General features: G+C 40.9%; 1 protein-coding gene across 1 annotated transcript; it reads left to right on the top strand.

Moving 5' to 3' along the window:
- The first annotated feature begins 1,390 nt into the window (after window positions 1-1,390).
- Window positions 1,391-16,748, top strand: NNMT (nicotinamide N-methyltransferase). Its single transcript, XM_060157959.1, has 3 exons — window positions 1,391-1,544; window positions 2,529-2,736; window positions 16,316-16,748. Exons 1-3 carry the CDS (start codon window positions 1,391-1,393, stop codon window positions 16,746-16,748), a joined length of 795 nt encoding a protein of 264 aa, XP_060013942.1.
- The last annotated feature ends 1,848 nt before the right edge of the window (window positions 16,749-18,596 follow it).

The following is an 18,596-nucleotide window of genomic DNA, read 5'->3' on the forward strand; positions in this document are numbered from 1 at the left end:
AGGAGAAGAAGGAGAAGAAGGAGAAGAAGGAGAAGAAGAAGGAGGAGGAGGAGGAGGAAAGAAGAGGAGGAGGAAGAAGAAGATGATGAAGAAAATGAAGGGGAAGAAAGAGAGAGAGATTAGCTGCCTAATGATTTTTTTGGTCCATGAGACCCAGTTAGATACCCTGCAATTTATTTCCATTATAGTCTCCTATTAATAAGTTCCCTGAGCTTCTTTGTGTGAGTCTCTTTGCCTTGTAACCAAATGGGCCCTTACTAAGTCATCACCCATGGAATACCATGCATTTGCTGCAATTACATTTAGTACAATATGACAACAGTCAACTAATCGCTCAGTGTTTTGAACACCTATTAGGTAGACCCCCCAGTGATGTGCAGTAGGGGTTATAAGGAGAACCGAGCCATGGTCCTTGATCTAAAGGAGGTGGTTTTTTAGTGTATCATACATGTAAAATTTAGTTTGGGAAGTAAAATTGACACAGACAAAACCAGAAACAAATACATGACACCACCACAAAATCAAGTGCTTGGCTAGTTGAACTAATTCTAAGGGCAGTATGAGTTCAGAATTGGGAATTTAAGGAATTCTTTAAGGAAGTATGGGGCTTAAAGTTCACTTTTAAAGAACTGTCAGGATATGGATTGACAAGAAAGAGTGGGGGGCTGGGGAGGAGGTGCTTTCCAGTTGCTGAGAAATGGCACTGGGGAGGATGGTGAAGCTGCAGACTACAGAGAGGGGATGAAGGGGTGTGTAGAGTACAAGGAGAGAGTTAATTGATCTTTTTAAAAATTGCTATTTTACTCTTTCGAGACTTCATCTGAGATTCCTTCTTTAGCCAACATACCTTAGCCCTGAGCACATTTCCTCTCCTCATCTTTCCCTTTTTCCTTTTTCTTTTCTTTTCTTTCTTAAGTTGTTTAAATTTAAACCATTATTTGTGACTCTCTTTCCTGGGAGAATCATTGCAAGAAGAATGATGGTGCCATGGGAAGGTGACGCATCTGTCTGAACCTAGAGGTTCTTCTATGAGTTAAATAACTTCCCTGGTGAGCCCAGGTGAGTCTTCTTGTCTCTCGTCCATTGCAGCTGAACTTCACCCCTTGGCTGAGCATTGCATACAGCTCATAGCCCTCCCCCTTCCCCTTCCCCCTTCTTTTAGGCTCCCTTCCCCAGGAATTTCGTCACTTCCTAGAACTGCCAAAACATTTCTGGTATATTTCTCTCAGTTAGTGTTTAACTAAACATCTACCTTTAAGGGATGGGCTGAACTGATGGAAGAAATATTGATAGCCAGAAACTCAAGAAGACAATTTCTGCAGGGTGCCTCCCTGGCTTCTGGAGGGACGAGAAGGAGGGCAGTGGACTGTTGGCACAGGAGCGAGACACAATGGAATCTGGCTTCACCTCCAAGGACACTTATCTGAGCCATTTTAACCCTCAGGCTTATCTAGAAAAATATTATAGCTTTGGGTCCAGACACTCTGCAGAAAAACAGATTCTTAGGCATCTTCTGAAAACTCTTTTCAAGATATTTTGCCTAGGTAAGTTTGTCTGTTGTCTGTGTGTCTCCCCTCCAAATGTGAGTCATATAGAGAGAGTCTCAGGGCATAACTCTTGTGTCTAATCATTGTTATTTGACAGCCCTTTGGGCATCACCCATTCATTTAACCAGGATAAAAACTAACATTGGGGTGGATACTTTAGTTTACAAAGTGCTTTTATATCCATTATCTCCTTTGGCCCTGCAAGAGGATAATCTAAAAACTGGAGTTCTGTCCTTGATTCTACATTGATTTGCTAGGTCACTAGCCAGACATTTCACTTAAGAAATGGAGATTCTAGGGACTTCCCTAATGGTCCAGTGGTTTAAGACTTTGCCTTCCAATGCAGGGGGTGCGGGTTTGATCCCTGACTGGGGAGCTAAGATCCCACATGTCTCATGGCCAAAAAACCAAAACATAAAACAAAAGCAATATTGTAACTAATTCAATAAAAACTTTAGAAATGGTCCACATCAAAAAAAAATTTAAAAAAAGAGAAATGGAGATTCTAGTAATTATTCTATTCCTAACTCAAAGGAATGTTGTGAATGTGCATGAGATAAAGACCTCCCATGAAGGGAGGATGCTTTTTGAAGAACTGGATGTTTTTTGGAGAAAGACATTACAAAAACTCAATTTTTAAAAAAATTTAACTTTCTCTCAAAGCATTCCTTAATAGTTTTTACATTATCTGTGTGGCAGTCTTTCTGGATCAGGGGTCTGTACACCAGATGCAGATCTTTTTTTTCCTCCTCCAAGAGCTAAAAATATACCAGCAACATGCTCTACCCTTGAATGGGGAATGGAAAGTAAAAAATGTTTTAAAAAGAGACATTGAGGGAAGAGGGGCGACTAGAGAGATGGTCTGTCTTTGGGGCTCTCCTTGGGGCTCCCCAGCATAGTCCTGGCAAACAGAGTGCAAATCAGCTCTATCTGCCACCATATTATGCCTGACCCCCTTCCTCATTCCCTCCTCTAAACCAGATGGTGTGAAGGGAGACCTCCTGATCGACATTGGCTCTGGCCCCACCATCTATCAGCTCCTCTCTGCCTGTGAATCCTTCAAGGAGATCATCGCCACTGACTATACTGATCAGAACCTGCGGGAGCTGGAGAAGTGGCTGAAGAAGGAGCCAGGGGCCTTTGACTGGTCCCCAGTGGTGACCTATGTGTGTGAGCTTGAAGGGAACAGGTAGAGAAACTCGGGTCTTCTTCCTGGCTTTCTTAGGGTACCTGTGTGTCAGTTCATTTTTCAGAACCAAAAATTATCCTTAGAGTCCAAGTTGAAAAGCAAAGGAAACAGAGAGAGAGGGACCAAAGAGAAATCCAAATGGAGAAAGAGAGAGCTAGAGAGAGAGAACGAGAGTGAAGCACATGCGTGTTGTGCGCACGTGCAGGCACGTGCATATGTGTGTGTGTGTGTGTGTGTGTGTGTGCACCAGAACTGCAGAAGACATAGCTGAAAAAACTGAAGAGTTGGTTACTGAGCCAAGATGAGTGGTCACAAAACCTTTCCAGGCCTGTGTATGGATGCAGTGTGCAGGCCAGATACTATAGGACCTTGTTTTAGGAAAACTTCAAGTAAGAGGCCAAACCAGCTCCTCGCTAGAAGGTTTCAGGTCAGGGCTTGCCGCCCTAGTGACACTCTGTTGCTAGCCATCCAAATGCATAGATCTCTGCTGTGAAAGTGGCTAATGCTGACACCGCCAGATATAACAAAAATCTGACTAGGTTTTTAAACTGAGATTAGCAGCATAAAGGAATTATTGGAAAAGAATTTGTTACTCACCATCCATAAAATTAGGGCTTTATATATTGACAACTAATGATCAAAATCTTATAGTACCCTATCTATAAGTAAATTTAAGCGAAAGTTTGTTTAAATTACTAATTTCTCCCCATGCAAGAAATTGGCAATAGACTACCAGCCAGAGGTGAAGAGTCGAGCACTTCACTTTGTTATTCCCTTGTCCCATTCTACAGCCCAGCCGACCATCAGTGCCTGGAGCATCATGGCTTTGCTGCTATGAATATTGACAAGACCCCAGAGACTCCTTTGTCAATGGCACAAAAAGACCACTTTTGTGTTCTAGTGTTTAGCAGAGGAGGTGCCTTGTCTCCTAGAGCTCACATCAGGGAAGGCAGGCACATGCCAAATCATTTAGGGCCTTCAAGGCCAAGTTAATGCTTGTGGACTTCAAGTGTAACAAGAAGACATCAGAGGTATAACTAGGAGAGTGATGTGACCCAACTTACATTTACAAAGATCTCTCTGGCTATTGTGTAGAGAATCGATTGGAGGTTTAGAGAACAAGAGATGCAGAAGGGAGAGAGGATGGTGGCTTGGACTAGGTGATGGAGAGAGACAGAAGGTTTTAAGATGAATTTTTGAGAGAGAATGAATAAGAGCTGGTAGCGACTGGTTAGTGGGAATGAGGAAAGGGAAGTATCAAGGATGACTCCCATGTTCCTGAACTCGAACAACAGGGGGATTGAGGTACCATTCCTGAATCCCAAGTATGAATATAAAATCATGTGTTCTCAACATGTCGCTCAGGAGTATGCCTACCTCCATGTTCTTCTGGAGTGATTGATGGTCAATTCATTTTTCTATACTTGCACTTATATTTGATTCCCATCTATTTACCAACTTTTGTTTATTCCTGAGTCAAGTTCTCTTCTGAAAATGTCTCTAAATTCTGCTTCTATTTCTTTAACCCTCCCATTTTCTTTTAAAGGTCTGATGGCTTCGGCTTATTAGGAGTATTCTAAACTGTATATTCATTTTCTTACCTACTGTTGCTACATTGTCTTATTGGTAGTAAATGTGGATTGTCAAATCTAAGTTATCAAGATGACTCATTGGTGGTACAATTCCTTATAGTACAGAAGTATGAATAAAAGTTTTACCTTGTGTTCCCAATTAAACTTTTTGGTATCATGCTGAGTCACTAAACTTCCACTGGGTTTTTTGGTCTTTTATTCCCTTTACCAGGGATAGTAAGTATTGAAATCAGAGAGTTTGAGTCCTCCAACTTTGTACTTTGCAAGATATTTTGGCAAATTTAGTGCCATTACTTTTAGAATAAACTTGTAGATTTCTTCAAAAAAAGTTTACTGAGGGCTTCCCTGGTGGCACAGTGGTTGAGAGTCCGCCTGCCGATGCAGGGGACACAGGTTTGTGCCCCGGTCTGGGAAGATCCCATATGCCGCAGAGTGGCTGGGCCTGTGAGCCATGGCCGCTGAGTCTGCGCGTCTGGAGGCTGTGCTCCGCAACGGGAGAGGCCACAACAGTGAGAGGCCCGCGTACCGCAAAAAAAGAAAAAAAGTTTACTGAGATTTTTATTGTAATTTCTTTGAATTTACAAATCAATTTAGGAGAATGGATATATTGCATCTCCAGTCCATGAACATGGTTTGTCTCTACACTTAGTTAGGACTTCAGTTTCTCTCAGTTCTCATATTTTGCATATATTTTGTTAAAATGTCCCTGTGTTTCATGTTTTTTAATGCTACTGTTGATTATATCTTTTAAATTTCAATTTCATTTTATTAGTTTCATCTGCTAGTATATAGATGTACAATTGATTTTTTGTATATTAGATCTTGCTGACTTCATTAATTTCATATTTTATTTTATTTTTTATATTGAAATATAGTTGATTTACAATACTTGTGTTGGTTTCAGGTGTACAGCAAAGTGATTCATTTAACATATATATGTATATATCTATATTCTTTTTTCTATTCTTTTCCATTATAGTTTATTACAAAATATTGTGCTAATTAATTTTAATCATTTTTGGTAGATTCCATAGTATTTTCTATGTACATTCTTATATGATATACAAATAAAAATACTTTTACTTCTTCTATTTCAACTTTATGCCTTTATTTTTTATGCCCTATTACATTGACTAGGAACACCAAAACAATGTTGAACAAAAATGATAAGGACAGACATTTGTGTTTTTTTCCATATCTAAGGAAAAAATGTTCAATGATTCATCATTAAGAATGACATTATTTATAGGTTTTTCATAGAAATTCTTTATCAGACTAAGTTCCCTTGTATTTCTAGTTTCTTGGGGGGTTTTAATCAAATGTTTAAATTTGTCACAAATTTTTTTTGCATTTACTGAGATGGTCATGTGATGTTTCTCCATATTCTGAGAACATGAATTATGTTGGATGATTTTTGGTATTTAAACCAAACTGGCATAAAACCCTTGGTCATGAAGTAGTAATCTTTTTATGTATTACTGGATGTGATTTGCCAATATTTTTTAAGGATTTTTGCATCTATATTTATGAGGGATATTGAGCTATAAATCTATTTTCTTGTTATATGCTTGGCAGATTTTGATATCCGCATGATGCTAACTCATATAATAATTTGGAAGTGTTTCTTCCTCCCCTAATTTTTGAAGGAGTTTGTATTATTTCTTCCTTAAATGATTGATAGAATTCACCAATGAAGCTATCTGAACATGAAGGTTTCTTCCTGTGTGAGGAAGTTTTTTATTAAGAAGAGTATTCCTTTAATGACTATTTGGATTGTCTATTTCTTCTTTTGTCTGTTTTGATAAGTACTATTTTTCAAGGAATTTGTCCTTTACATCTCGGTTGTCAACTTTATTGTCATAAAGTTTTTTTTACAATATCCCTTTATTACTCTTTTAATGTCTGTAGGATCTTTGGTGATTGTCCCTCTTTCATTCTAAAATTGGCAATTTGTCTTTTTTTTTTAATCTTGATTGATCTTGTTAAAGATGATACATTTTATTAATCTTTTCAAAGAACCAGCTCTTGGCTTTGTTGATTTTCTCAGTTGTCCATTGTGTATTCCACTGATTTCTACTCCTATTTTTCTTATTTTCTGTCTTTCACTTACTTTAGTTTTAATATGCTCTTCTTTTTCTAGCTTCTTGAGATAGAAGCTTAGGTCATTTATTCTCACACTTTCCTTCAGCACTCTTTTAGCTGCATCCCATGATTTTTGATGTGTCATATTTTTGTTATTATCCAATTCAGCATATATTCTAATTTTCTTTGTGATTTCTTCTTTGACCATCCATTATTTGTAATTGTGTTGCTTAATTTCCAAAATTGTTGGGATTTTTTTTCTAGATATTGTTACTGGTTTGCAATTAAATTTCATTGTAGTCAGAGTTTTATTTTGTGACCCAGCATATGGTCTATTTGGTGAACCTTCTATGTGCTCTACATTGAAAAGAATGTATATTGTCCAGTTGTTGGTGTCGTTTCTATAAATATTAATTCAGTCAGGTAGATTGATAATATTGTTCAAATTCTCTACATGATTTTTTGTTTACTTATTCTATCAATTACTGGGAGAGAGAGATGTTAAAAATCTCAAATTATGATTGTGGATTCATCTCTTGCTCCTCATAATTCTGTCAACATTTGCTTCATGCATTTTGAAGCTTGTTATCAGCAGCATACACTTTTAGGGTTGTTATGTCTTCTTGATGAATTGACTATTTTATCATTATATCTCCCTTTACCTCCAGTAATACACTTTGTTTTGAAGTCAACTTTGATATTAATATGGCCACACCAGCCTTCTTATTCTTGCTGATGGCATAAGGTGGGAGGGGCCTCTAAGATGGTCCCCACTAATCTTCACTTCATGTATTCATGCTCTTGCTTAATTCTCTCCCCATGAATATCCATTGGATTTAATGACTGGATTCTAACAAATATGGTGCTGTAGAGTGATGGGACATCAATTCTGAGATTAGGATACAAAGAGAGTACAGCTTCCCTATTGGGTGCTCTCTCTTACACTCACTCACTTGTCCTAAGGAGTGAGTTTGGAAGCAAATTTACCCCCAGGTGGGCCTTCAGATGACACTGGACAACTCTGAGATTGGCCAACACTGCAGTCTCATGAGGGACCTTGCACCAGAGACACTCAGCTAATCTGTACCCAAGTATCTGACCTGCAGAAACTGTGAGATGAATGTTTGTCATTTTAAATTGTTAAGTTTGGGCATAATTTGTTATGTAACAATCGATAAATAATATAAATGGTATAGCTTTTTCTACCCTTTTGTTTTCAACCTGTCCGTGTTTTTATATTTAAAATGACTTGTTTTCAAATAACATGTAGTAGGTCTTGCTTTTCAATCCAACCTGACAATTTCTACCTTTTAACTGGATTGTTTACTCAATTTACATTTAATGTAATTAGTGATATTGTATGGCTGAGTCTAAATCTACCATCTTGGTATATATTTTCTATTTATCCCATCTGTTTGGTGTTCATTTGTACCTTTGTCCTGCTTCTTGTTGGTGAATGAAATATTTTTTGTTTTTCCATTTATATAGTATAATTATACACATTTTTAGTATGACTTTATCTCCTCTATTGACTTTTATCTCCTCTGTTGACCTCTTTTGTGTTTTGTGTGTGTGTGCATGCATGCGCATGATTTTTCTAGAAATTACATAATATATTTGCAACATCTCATGAACAATGTAAGATATTACAACAGTGTAATTCCTATAACCCACTCTCCTGCCCCTTATACACTTGTTGTCATATATTTATTCTGTATAAACTGTAACACTATAATACACTGTTATAATTTTTGCTTTAAGCAGTCAGTAGTGCTTTTATTTGCTTTATTGTTTTATTTTTAATTTTGGTTAAGAAAACACATATCATAAAATTTATCACCTTAATTCTTTAAGTGTACAGTTTTGTAGTTTTAAGTATATTCACATCAGTCAGTAGTATTTTCAATAAATATATATAAAGTCTTCTGTGTTTATCCACAAATCTGTCCTGTCTAGTATTCTTCACTCCTTTCTACAGATCTAGGCTTCTATCTGACATCATTTCCCTTCACCTGGAGAACTTCTTTTAGTGTTTTTGTATAATGTATTTCTGCTGGAGACAAATTCTCTCAGCTTATCAATATCAGGTAAGAATCAATAATTCTTTTCTTCCTCGTAATATGAGGAATTTAACAATTTTTGACACCCAAAGTCCTTCTGGCATCTTCCTTCTCAAAGTTTATTGTTAAACTTTGAGATTTTAAATCCAAATATTGTAATTTAAAGTATTTTTATATTTTCTTTGAACATCATATGCTCTCAGTTTGTAATCATATTTGCAATTATATGGATGTATTTGATGCTCATTTTATAGGATTTTTTTAGTTGTTGAGTTTTTAATTCTGATTCATGTCATAGTCAACTGAGTAAGTCTTTGGACCTTTTTCAAGAAGAACGCAAATGTGACATATTTCCTACACCCATGAATATTGGGAAGGTATTTTTGGTGCCCTTACTCATGAGCAACATTGTAAAATTGTTTAATATTGCTTAAACATTGCTCCACGTTATTCCACCGCATTAAGTAAGAAATCAAGAGAGGCTCTTTTCACATGCCATTTTAACCTGTAAACCCCTTACTTAGAATTTTATGCTGGCTAGAGCCTTCAAACATCACATATGTTCTTCAAGATAACAGTAATTTCAAACTTTTTAAATGGACTATGTGATTTCACAGAATGAAATTGACATTAACTAGAAGAAAACTGTAGTGATGAGGATTTAGACAATATTCAAAATTATTAAATAAGGAATTTCCCAGGACTTATAGAATATCAGGGAAAGTTTATCAAAAAGTTCTTAGTCGTTGTCAGACAGCACATCTTTCCAGGGACCAAATCATGCGTCAAGAGGCTTTTAGAACTTTGCTCTCAATTTCCCTAGCTATCACAAGCCTTTCCATCTTATTCAGAAATGAACCCTTAACATCTAGCAGGATACTGAAAGCATTACTTATCTCAAGCGAGAATCGTCAGCTCGTAACAATTGTTCCTGAGACACTGTCCCTTCCCAATCACTCTGTCAGACTAAGGAACTGTATTTTTGGTGGTAAAATTCTGCATTCTCACCCTTATCCTTCTGCTAGATCCTGTGGCTTCAACTGTTTTGAGAATGATAGTGATCCCATTCAACTAATGTCTTTCTTGCATCTTCAAGTTCCTCTATCAACCCATAACCTATTTCCCCTGAGATTATTTCTTCTTTATCTGAAGCTATTTCTTATGCTGACTGCTTCCAGAGACAATTTGAGCTGTCTACTTACTCTTCCTCCTGTTCCTCTGGAGTGTGACTCAGACATTTAGATACCACTCATTTTTACAATTATCCGAAAAGTTGTAAGACACTGGTACCAAATTCTTGTCTCACACTATACATATTCATCAAATCAGCAAGTCAAATACTAAGATATAACTAACTACTCAAGAACGAAGCAAGGAAAATGAGCGTCACCTTAAGAAGTCCTAGAAACAGCATTAACTTACCTCTGGCACCTGGAACCTGGAACACGTTGCCTTGTGGTCCACAGACGAGCAGCTTCCATATCATCTGGGAACTTATTAGGAATGCAGACTCTCAGGCCTACCTACAGGATCAGAATCTGCATTTTAACAAGATCTGCAGGGGACTGTATGCATTTTACAGTTTGAGAAGCACTGGTGTTTGGAAGGGAGCTCCCCAACAGGTATGTCAGGACACGCTGGTGGGGATGTGTTAGAGGTGTGCTCTGCAGGTTCTCCTCAGCCCTCAGCCCTTGGGGCAGGGGTCTGGGGAAGTTGGAGCCCCTCCTGGTTGCCTCTACAGACAGCAGCTCCTCCACTTAGCTCCGTGTACCTGACAGGAGAAAGCTTGAGCACCTGTAGAGGTGGCGGTTCTCTGAAATAAATACTTTCCATACAAAGATTTTCTTATCTATTGAGAAAGATGTTGTCTAGGGCGCCCAATAGACACACCTGTGCCAAATTTGTTCTGTGAACTAGTGAAATGCCTCTATCCCAAAGCATCCCTGTATTCCCAAGTCTTGTAAAAGATTGATATTCTTTCTCAAACTCGCCACCTTGGTGGTCATGATGATTGTCTCAGGGATGACTGGGAAAAGCTTTTGCCTTTTACAAGGATGTCTTTCTCTTGAGCACGGGCTCTCACTGCATTATCTCTTGGAGGAAATTAACAGGACGAAAAACCTTCAACTGTCCATTTCTTCAAATGGTAAACATTTCTATTCCTGTGTGTCAAAGCATCTCAAACTTAATGTGCCCAAAATAGAGCTATGATCTTCCCCAAATCTGCTTTATTTCTAGTATTCTTATCTCCTTGAATGGCATCATCATATAATTAATTGGAGAAGCCAGAAACCTGGAAGTCAGTCCTGTCATCTCCCTGTCAGTCATGTTTCATGACCAGCAGCAAGTTCTGTCCACTTCACTTCCTGAGTTCCTCTTAAACCAGTATATTTCTTCCAGTATTTTCCATGCAAGCTGTTTTCTTGGTCCAAGCTACCAACCTCTCCTTCCTAACTGGCCTCCCACCTCCATTCTTGTCCCAAATTGATTGCCTCAAAGTATAAACCTGATCATATCACTCCTTTCCTTAGCACCCCCTTAATATCTCCCCATGGCTTTTAGGATTAAAAAGCAAAATTCTTAACATGTTCCACGAAGCCCTGTCTAGTCTGGCACCTGTCTTGTGGTCCCTAGACTAGCAGCTTCCATGTCAACGGGTGGGAGCTTACCTTTCTGCCTCCCGTTCTGCCATGCCCTGTTTTGTTTTCTGAGGTTCAGCCACGCTGGCATTCTCCTCTCCATGTTTCTTCCCACCAAAGGGCCTTTGCTCTTGCTATTTCCTCTTACTGGAGTATCCTCCTCCCTCCCTACTCTCTTTGGTCTAGTTCACTCCTACTTATTTATCCTCTGTTTCTCTGCTCACCTGACTCCTTTCTGGAGGAGCTATCCCTGATGTTTCTACACTGAGTCAAGCTCCTAGTATTCTTCTCTTAGTGCCATGTGCCCCTCCTGCCTGGCATTCATCACAGCTTTAATGTTTCAGTTTTGTGGGTGATCATCGGATTATGTCTTCCTCCCACACCAGACTGTAATCTCCATGAGGATAGGATTTGTTTCTCATTGACCCATCTTAGGTCTCCACTGCCCGGTGCTCTTCCTGGCACACAATAGAAGGTCAAAAAATATTTATAAAAGAAGGGACTGCATGCATTTTGCTTTCCAGACGTTGCCTCCTAGCGTCACTCAGCTGTGGCCTGTATCGAAGGTTCACCAGTGATGAGTCCTTTTGCTCTTACAATTCTCACATTGACATCCAAGCTTATTCAGCTTTTCATTTCCTTTACACATCTTGATGGTTTTCCCTCAGGAGGGCCTGCTGGAACCTCTGGGGATGGGGCTTGGGGAGGTAAGTGGAATGGAAAAAACGTGTCCAGGGGATTCTGATTCACGACCCGCCTTGCAGCGTCAGGGCAGGAAGATCCTGCTTTAAATCTCAGGATAACTACCTAGGGTCCAGACAGACAATCTTACGAAGTGTTCTTCCCAGGAGTCCCATGCTATCCTTTCCTCCCCCTCTCCCTCCCCAGTTCCTTCAGGCTTTTATAGAAGCATATTTACAGAGGATGCGGCTCCTTTTTTTTGGCATATTGATTCCTTTGAAAGGCTAGATCTTTAGAGCTAGAGAAATGGCCACACGGTGGTTAGCTTTCTGTAAAACTGCATAACATTTTTCTGGTGTGTATTTATTCCCTACCCCTTGAGCTAAACATGAAGCTGAGTGGTAATTGCCTGTGTCTCCAGATGAGTCCATTTCGTTGCAGGTGTATCACAGGCCCCGAGGAGCCCTGAGGTGTAATCTTTACATGGCTGCCTCAGCAACTGAGTTCACCAGTGTTTGTAGTGCGTCCGAAGACAAGCAGGTATCCACGACAGTGGGTGTTTCTAACAAATTTCCCTCTCAAATTGGCACCTTCTCTGCCAGCTTTCCAGATTTCACAGTGTGTCTCACAGTTTGGGAACAATTTCCATCATCATCTAACTGGCAAGTACTAGTTCTGTGGCAACTTGTGTTTTTAAAATAGCTTCATACACAGTAGGGCCCAGAGGTCCAACCGGCCTCTGATGTAATCACTTAAATACAGATTACCATAATGTTCCCAAGAGACAGCATCATCTCTGGACATGTTCAAAAGAACACTACATTGTCACTTGTTTAGCTTTTTGTATACACTTAAGTTATCCATAGGTGAGGATAGGTTATTTGAATTTTTTCTATTCTAGATTAATTTACCTCTTCAAAGCCATGTTTCACACAGACTTTCATAATGTTGAATTATTATTTTTTATTCTTAAAATGATCTGTCAAATTATGCATGCTCTGTCAGGTGGGGTGGAAGCTTTGTAAGTGATTTCCCTATTTTTAGAACGACTAACCCTCCTGGTTTGTCCAGGACTGAGACCGGTTCCCAGGACATGGGATTTTCAGTGCAAAAACCAGAAAAGTGCAGACCACTAGGACAAATTTGTCACCCTACTACCATTTCTACCCGAAAAAGGGGAACAGGTAGACCCAGTCAAAGGAAATTATCATTTCCTGTATCTCCCAGTTTATTGGTCAGTAGGAATTCCCTGAAAGTAATATCTTGCAAAGCTTTTCTCTCTCTCTCTCTCTCTTTATTTTTTTTTTGCAGTACGCGGGCCTCTCACTGCTGTGGCCTCTCCCGTTGCGGAGCACAGGCTCTGGACGCGCAGGCCCAGCGGCCATGGCTCATGGGTCCAGCCGCTCCGCGGCATGTGGGATCTTCCTGGACTGGGGCACGAACCCGTGTCCCCTGCATCGGCAGGTGGATTCTCAACCACTGCGCCACCAGGGAAGCCCTCTTTTTTTTTTTTTTTTAATATTTTGGTTGGCATTTTTAAAAAAAATTATTTATTTATTTATTGGCTGCACTGGGTCTTCGTTGCTGCGAGCAGGTTTTCTCTAATTGTGGCGAGCAGGGGCTACTCTTTGTTGCAGTGCGTGGGCTCCTCATTGCAGTGGCTTCACTTGTTGCGGAGCACCGGCTCTAGGTGCGCAGGCTTCAGTAGTTGTGGCTCACGGACTCTAGAGCACAGGCTCCGTAGTTGTGGCGCACAGGCTCAGTAGTTGTGGCACATGAACTCTAGAGCACAGGCTCAGTAGTTGTGGTGCACGGGCTTAGTTTCTTCGCGGCATGTGGGATCTTCCCAGACCAGGGATCAAACCCGTGTCCCCTGCATTGGCAGGCGGATTCTTAACCACTGCACCAGCGGGCAAGTCTTCTCTCTCTCTCTTTTAATAGAACAGCTTTATTGAGATAAAATTCACATAACATACGATTCACCCATGTAAAGGGTGCCATTCAGTAGTTCTTAGTATGTTCACAGAATTGTGTGATCCTCAGCACAATTTTAGAACATCTCATTACTCCCCAAAGAAACCCTATACCCATAAGCAATCATTGTCCTTCCCCCAATCCTCTCAGCCCCTAGCAACTACTGGTCTGCTTTCAGTCTCTACAGATTTGTCTTTTCTAGATATTTCATATAAATGGAATCATACAATATGTGGTCTTTTGTGTCTGGCTTCTGTCACTGAGCATCATGTTTTCAAGGTTCTTCCATGTTGTAGCCTGTGTCAGTTGTTCGTTCATTTTTATTACTGAATAATATTCCATTGTATGGATAGACCACATTTTATTTATCTATTCATAATTTGTTGGACATTTGGGTTGTTTCCATCTTTTGGCTATTATGAATAATGCTGCTATAAATACTCACGGACAAGATTTTGTGTGGACACATGTTTTCATTTCTCTTGGGTATAATCCTATGATTAGAATTCCTGGGTCATAGAGTCTGCCATACAGAGTGAAATAAGTCAGAAAGAGAAAAACAAATACCGTATGCTAACACATATATATGGAATCTAAGTAAAAAAATGGTTATGAAGAACCTAGGAGTAAGATAGGAATAAAGACACAGACATAGAGAATGGACTTGAGGACACGGGGAGGGGGAAGGGTAAGCTGGGACGAAGTGAGAGAGTGACATTGACATATATACACTACCAAATGTAAAATAGATAGCTAGTGGGAAGCAGCTGCATAGCACAGGGAGATCAGCTCGGTGTTTTGTGACCACCTAGAGGGATGGGATAGGGAGGGTGGGAGGGAGACGCAAGAGGGAGGAGATTTGGGGATATATGTGTATGTATAGCTGATTCACTTTGTTATAAAGCAGAAAGTAACACACCATTGTAAAGCAATTATACTCCAATAAAGATGTTAAAAAAAAAAACCAACAGAATTCCTGGGTCATGTTAAATCTCTATGTTAAACTTTTTTTTTTTTTTTTTTGGAACTTCCAGACTGTTTTCCAAAGTAGCTGGACCATTTTACCATCTCGCCAACAGTGTATGTAGGTTCCAGTTTCTCCATGTCCTTGCCAACACTTAGTTATTATCTGTCTTTTTTATTATAATCATCCTAGTTGGTGCAAAGTGGTATCTCATGGTTTGATTTTCATTTCTCTGATGTCAGCGATATTGAGCATCTTTTCTTATGCTTACTAAGCTTCTTAAATGGAAAATTATAACACAATTAAAGGATGTTTGTAAATAACTGATTATACACACTAGGCTTTAGATTTTAACTAAGTATTTAAATAGGATGCCCACAGCTAATTGCTGTTATCTCAGATCATTCTACTTGGAGGTAAATCTCCAAGTTTTCTTTAAACCATCAACTTTTCCTCATGACCAGAAATGGTCCCAGTATAAATCTCTCTCATTTGCTCTGATGTTGGGCCATCCTCCGTTCTCTCTATCAAGCATCGTTGCCTGAGTGGCTGTCTTCTCTGGAGCCAGCGACTGTGTGTTTCTTGCACATAAGCCTGGATTTGCAACCCTGGTGCTTTGTTGATTAACTTCCTCAAAGTGTTGGATACTCAATCATCACTCATACTATTTGGACTCAGTGGCCTTCTGGGCACTTTATACACTCAGCGATTCCTCTCTTTGTCTTACCTCTCTGATTTTCTGCTACTTCTTTTCCTTTGTCTGTTCCCTTTCTCCAGTTTCTCTTGCTTACTCTATGTGTTTATTTAATTTTGTTCATTGGTTAGTTTGTTCCTTTATTCCTCCACTAATAAATTCCAAAAGGATCTGAGGCACTGGATTCCATCTCCTGCCCTTGCCTTTTCTCCTGTCATTAACGAATTTTCTCTCAAGAAACCCCATTGATTTGGCAGAAAAGGATAGGATTCCTAGCAAGGCTACCAAGAAAACTATCTCCATCAGGAAACATACTCCCTATCTGCAATATCTTTTGGAGCCTGAGAATGGAAACAAGGAGTTTTCATCTTTCTAGAAAGGCCCTGGCCACAGCTGTGTGACATGATCAACAGTTTCTACGAATGTCCATGGATGACCTCCTATTGGTCAGCAGCTACTACAAAGATACCATTTCTGCATTTAAGCCATTATTGCTTGATAGATGTGGCCAAACAGTCACTACCTTACAGTTTGGTAGAGGGAACAAGGGTGATAATAATAACAACAATAATAAATGATGTAGGCACTATTCTAAGCAGTAGAAGAAGAATTTCATGGGGGCAGTCCACTGTAGAAGCAGGCAACTAGGTATTTTTATTATCATTTCCATATTATTATTTACTTTGTAAAAAGATTTAACCCAGCACAAGGTAATATGGTCACCTTCAGATACCAAAATGGTCCCTCATTTCTTCTTTATCTGTTTTTACAACAGGGATGGCCCTAAGGTTATACCCTTTGGGACAACACTGCCATTTTCATTCCTGATCTAAGAGATCTGGGGTTCCCATGAGTGGGGTAGCCAGTGATCTTTGTCGGTTTGTGTGTTTCAGGGTCAAGGGGCCAGAGAAGGAGGAGAAGTTGAGGCGGGCGATCAAGCAGGTCCTGAAGTGTGACGTGACTCAGAGCTGGCCTCTGGGGGCTGTCCCACTGCCCCCGGCCGACTGCCTGCTCAGCACGCTGTGCCTGGACGCCGCCTGCCCGGACCTCCCTGCCTACCGCGCGGCCCTCAGGAACCTCGGCAGCCTGCTGAAGCCGGGGGGCTTCCTGGTGCTCGTGGACGCTCTGAAGAGCAGCTACTACATGATCGGCGAGCAGAGGTTCTCCAGCCTCTGCCTGGGCCGCGAGGCAGTGGAGGCTGCCGTGAGGGAGGCCGGCTACACCATTGAACAGTTTGAAGTGATCTCCCAAAGTTATTCTTCCAACATGGCCAGCAATGAAGGGCTTTTCTCCCTGGTGGGGCGGAAGCTGAGCACATCTGTATGATACCTTGGGATCGCCATTAAAGCAATTCCTCTGGCTTACCCAGCTGACTTCAATCCTTGGTTCTAACTGCCATGGTCATTGTTCTGAGTAGAGGCTAATGGCTGGGGCCCAATGGTTCATCTAGGGCAGGGTTGGAGTGGTCAGTCTGCCTAGGAACCATTGGTTGACCACCTACTCTGTGCTCCCCATGTGTGCTGGTGTTATGAGGACTCCAACATGACCAATGGGCATGTCTAGTCTTCACTGCCTATGATTACAAAAGAATACCTCATTTTCCTTGAATATCCCAGTTATGATGGCTTAAGCCCACACATGCCTACAGAGAAGTGTCTGCAGTTATTCACTCCTCATTTCCTGGAGGCCCTGATGCCTTCTTCTCTCCCAGGAACAGGCTTCCCCTGTTTTTCACTTCTTGCCTTCTCTGGGAACCGTGTCCTCCTCTGGGGTCTACTGGTGCTACCACCACCCAGGGTCAGAGAACAGCTGTCACTTTTGCCTCTTGGTCTCAAGAATGGGGTAGGCCTTTCTTTTACTTCCCTCAACACACCGGAGCCAAGGCTGCGACTTTTATACCTGAAGAGAAGTTTACGAGTTAGCAAGAGAGAAAAGAGACCCTGTCTTACAGGTGCTATTAGAAACGAGTATCTTTGGGAATTCCCTGGTTGTCCAGTGGTGAGGACGCCATGCTTTCACTGCTGAGGGCCTGGATTCAATCCCTGGTCAGGGAACTAAGATCCCTCAAGGCACGCTGTGTGGCCAAAAAAGAAAAAAAGAAAGAAAGAAACAAGTATCTCAGAGCCCGCATCTGTAGAGGGTCCTGGAAGGTAGCCTGTTGGCATAACTGTTGGCCAAGCATCTACTCATCTACTTAGCATACCTCCATATGGCACGACCACCCTTTCTGGGTCCTATGCCCGTCACCCCGAGGCTCTAAAACAGAAGTTGACAAACTACGACCCAGGAGCCAAATCCAGCCTGCTGCCCATTTTGTAAAGTTTTATTGGAACACAGCCATGGCCATTCATTTGTGTACTGTCTGTGGTTGTTTTCCTGCTGTGATGGTAGAACTGAGTAATTATGAGAGCAACTGTATGTATAGCCTGAAAAGCCTAAAATATCTATTATTTAGATGTTTATTAAAAAACAGTTTGCCTTCCCCTACCCGAGAGAGAGAGAAGGAGTTTCCTCTTCACCCTGGTCTGAGGCCCCTTTCTCTAGTCTTCATTTCTCATCCCAAGATTTCTCTCTTCCTAGGATTACTGACAGTGGACATTTCTGCTTCTCACAAGGGAGCGTCCTTCCTCCCCACTCCCCCCGACGTGCAATGACAATCACATCAGGGCAGGAGAGTCCAACACCAGTACATTTTTGTTTACTTGGTTGTAAATGACACAGTATTGGTCCATTTCCGAGACATTTCCAACTGTTCAATTATCATAGGACATTCACATCACAACATTCTAACCTGTTTACGAGGTCTAGAGATTCTGTCCTGAAGGTCACTAACAGGCCAGTCCAGGCTGCATCAAGAAGGCCAAGTCCAGCTCTGTTCCTGTAAGCAGGTGGGGAGGGTCAGACCTGCGCATCCTTTCTCCAAGTAACTGTTCCCAGAAGGCAGCCCCCTTAGCTCCCCAGCAGCCAGCCCCAGTCACCCAGGCTCCAAGGAAGCAGCAAAGTCTGTGGAGACTGGGCTCTCCCAAAACTGTGCCATCTACCTCCACCCAGAATGAAGGCCACAGCGTCTGAAAACGTCTGCATTTGGTTACCCCCCAGCCCACCCAAGGCAATGGCCCTTGTTTACATTTGCATAACAGCAAAGGAAAACATAAGCCTACTTTTAAAACAGGA

Source organism: Lagenorhynchus albirostris, chromosome 9 (genome assembly GCF_949774975.1).
Source record: "Lagenorhynchus albirostris chromosome 9, mLagAlb1.1, whole genome shotgun sequence".
In the NCBI taxonomy this organism is placed as follows: Eukaryota; Metazoa; Chordata; class Mammalia; order Artiodactyla; family Delphinidae; genus Lagenorhynchus; species Lagenorhynchus albirostris.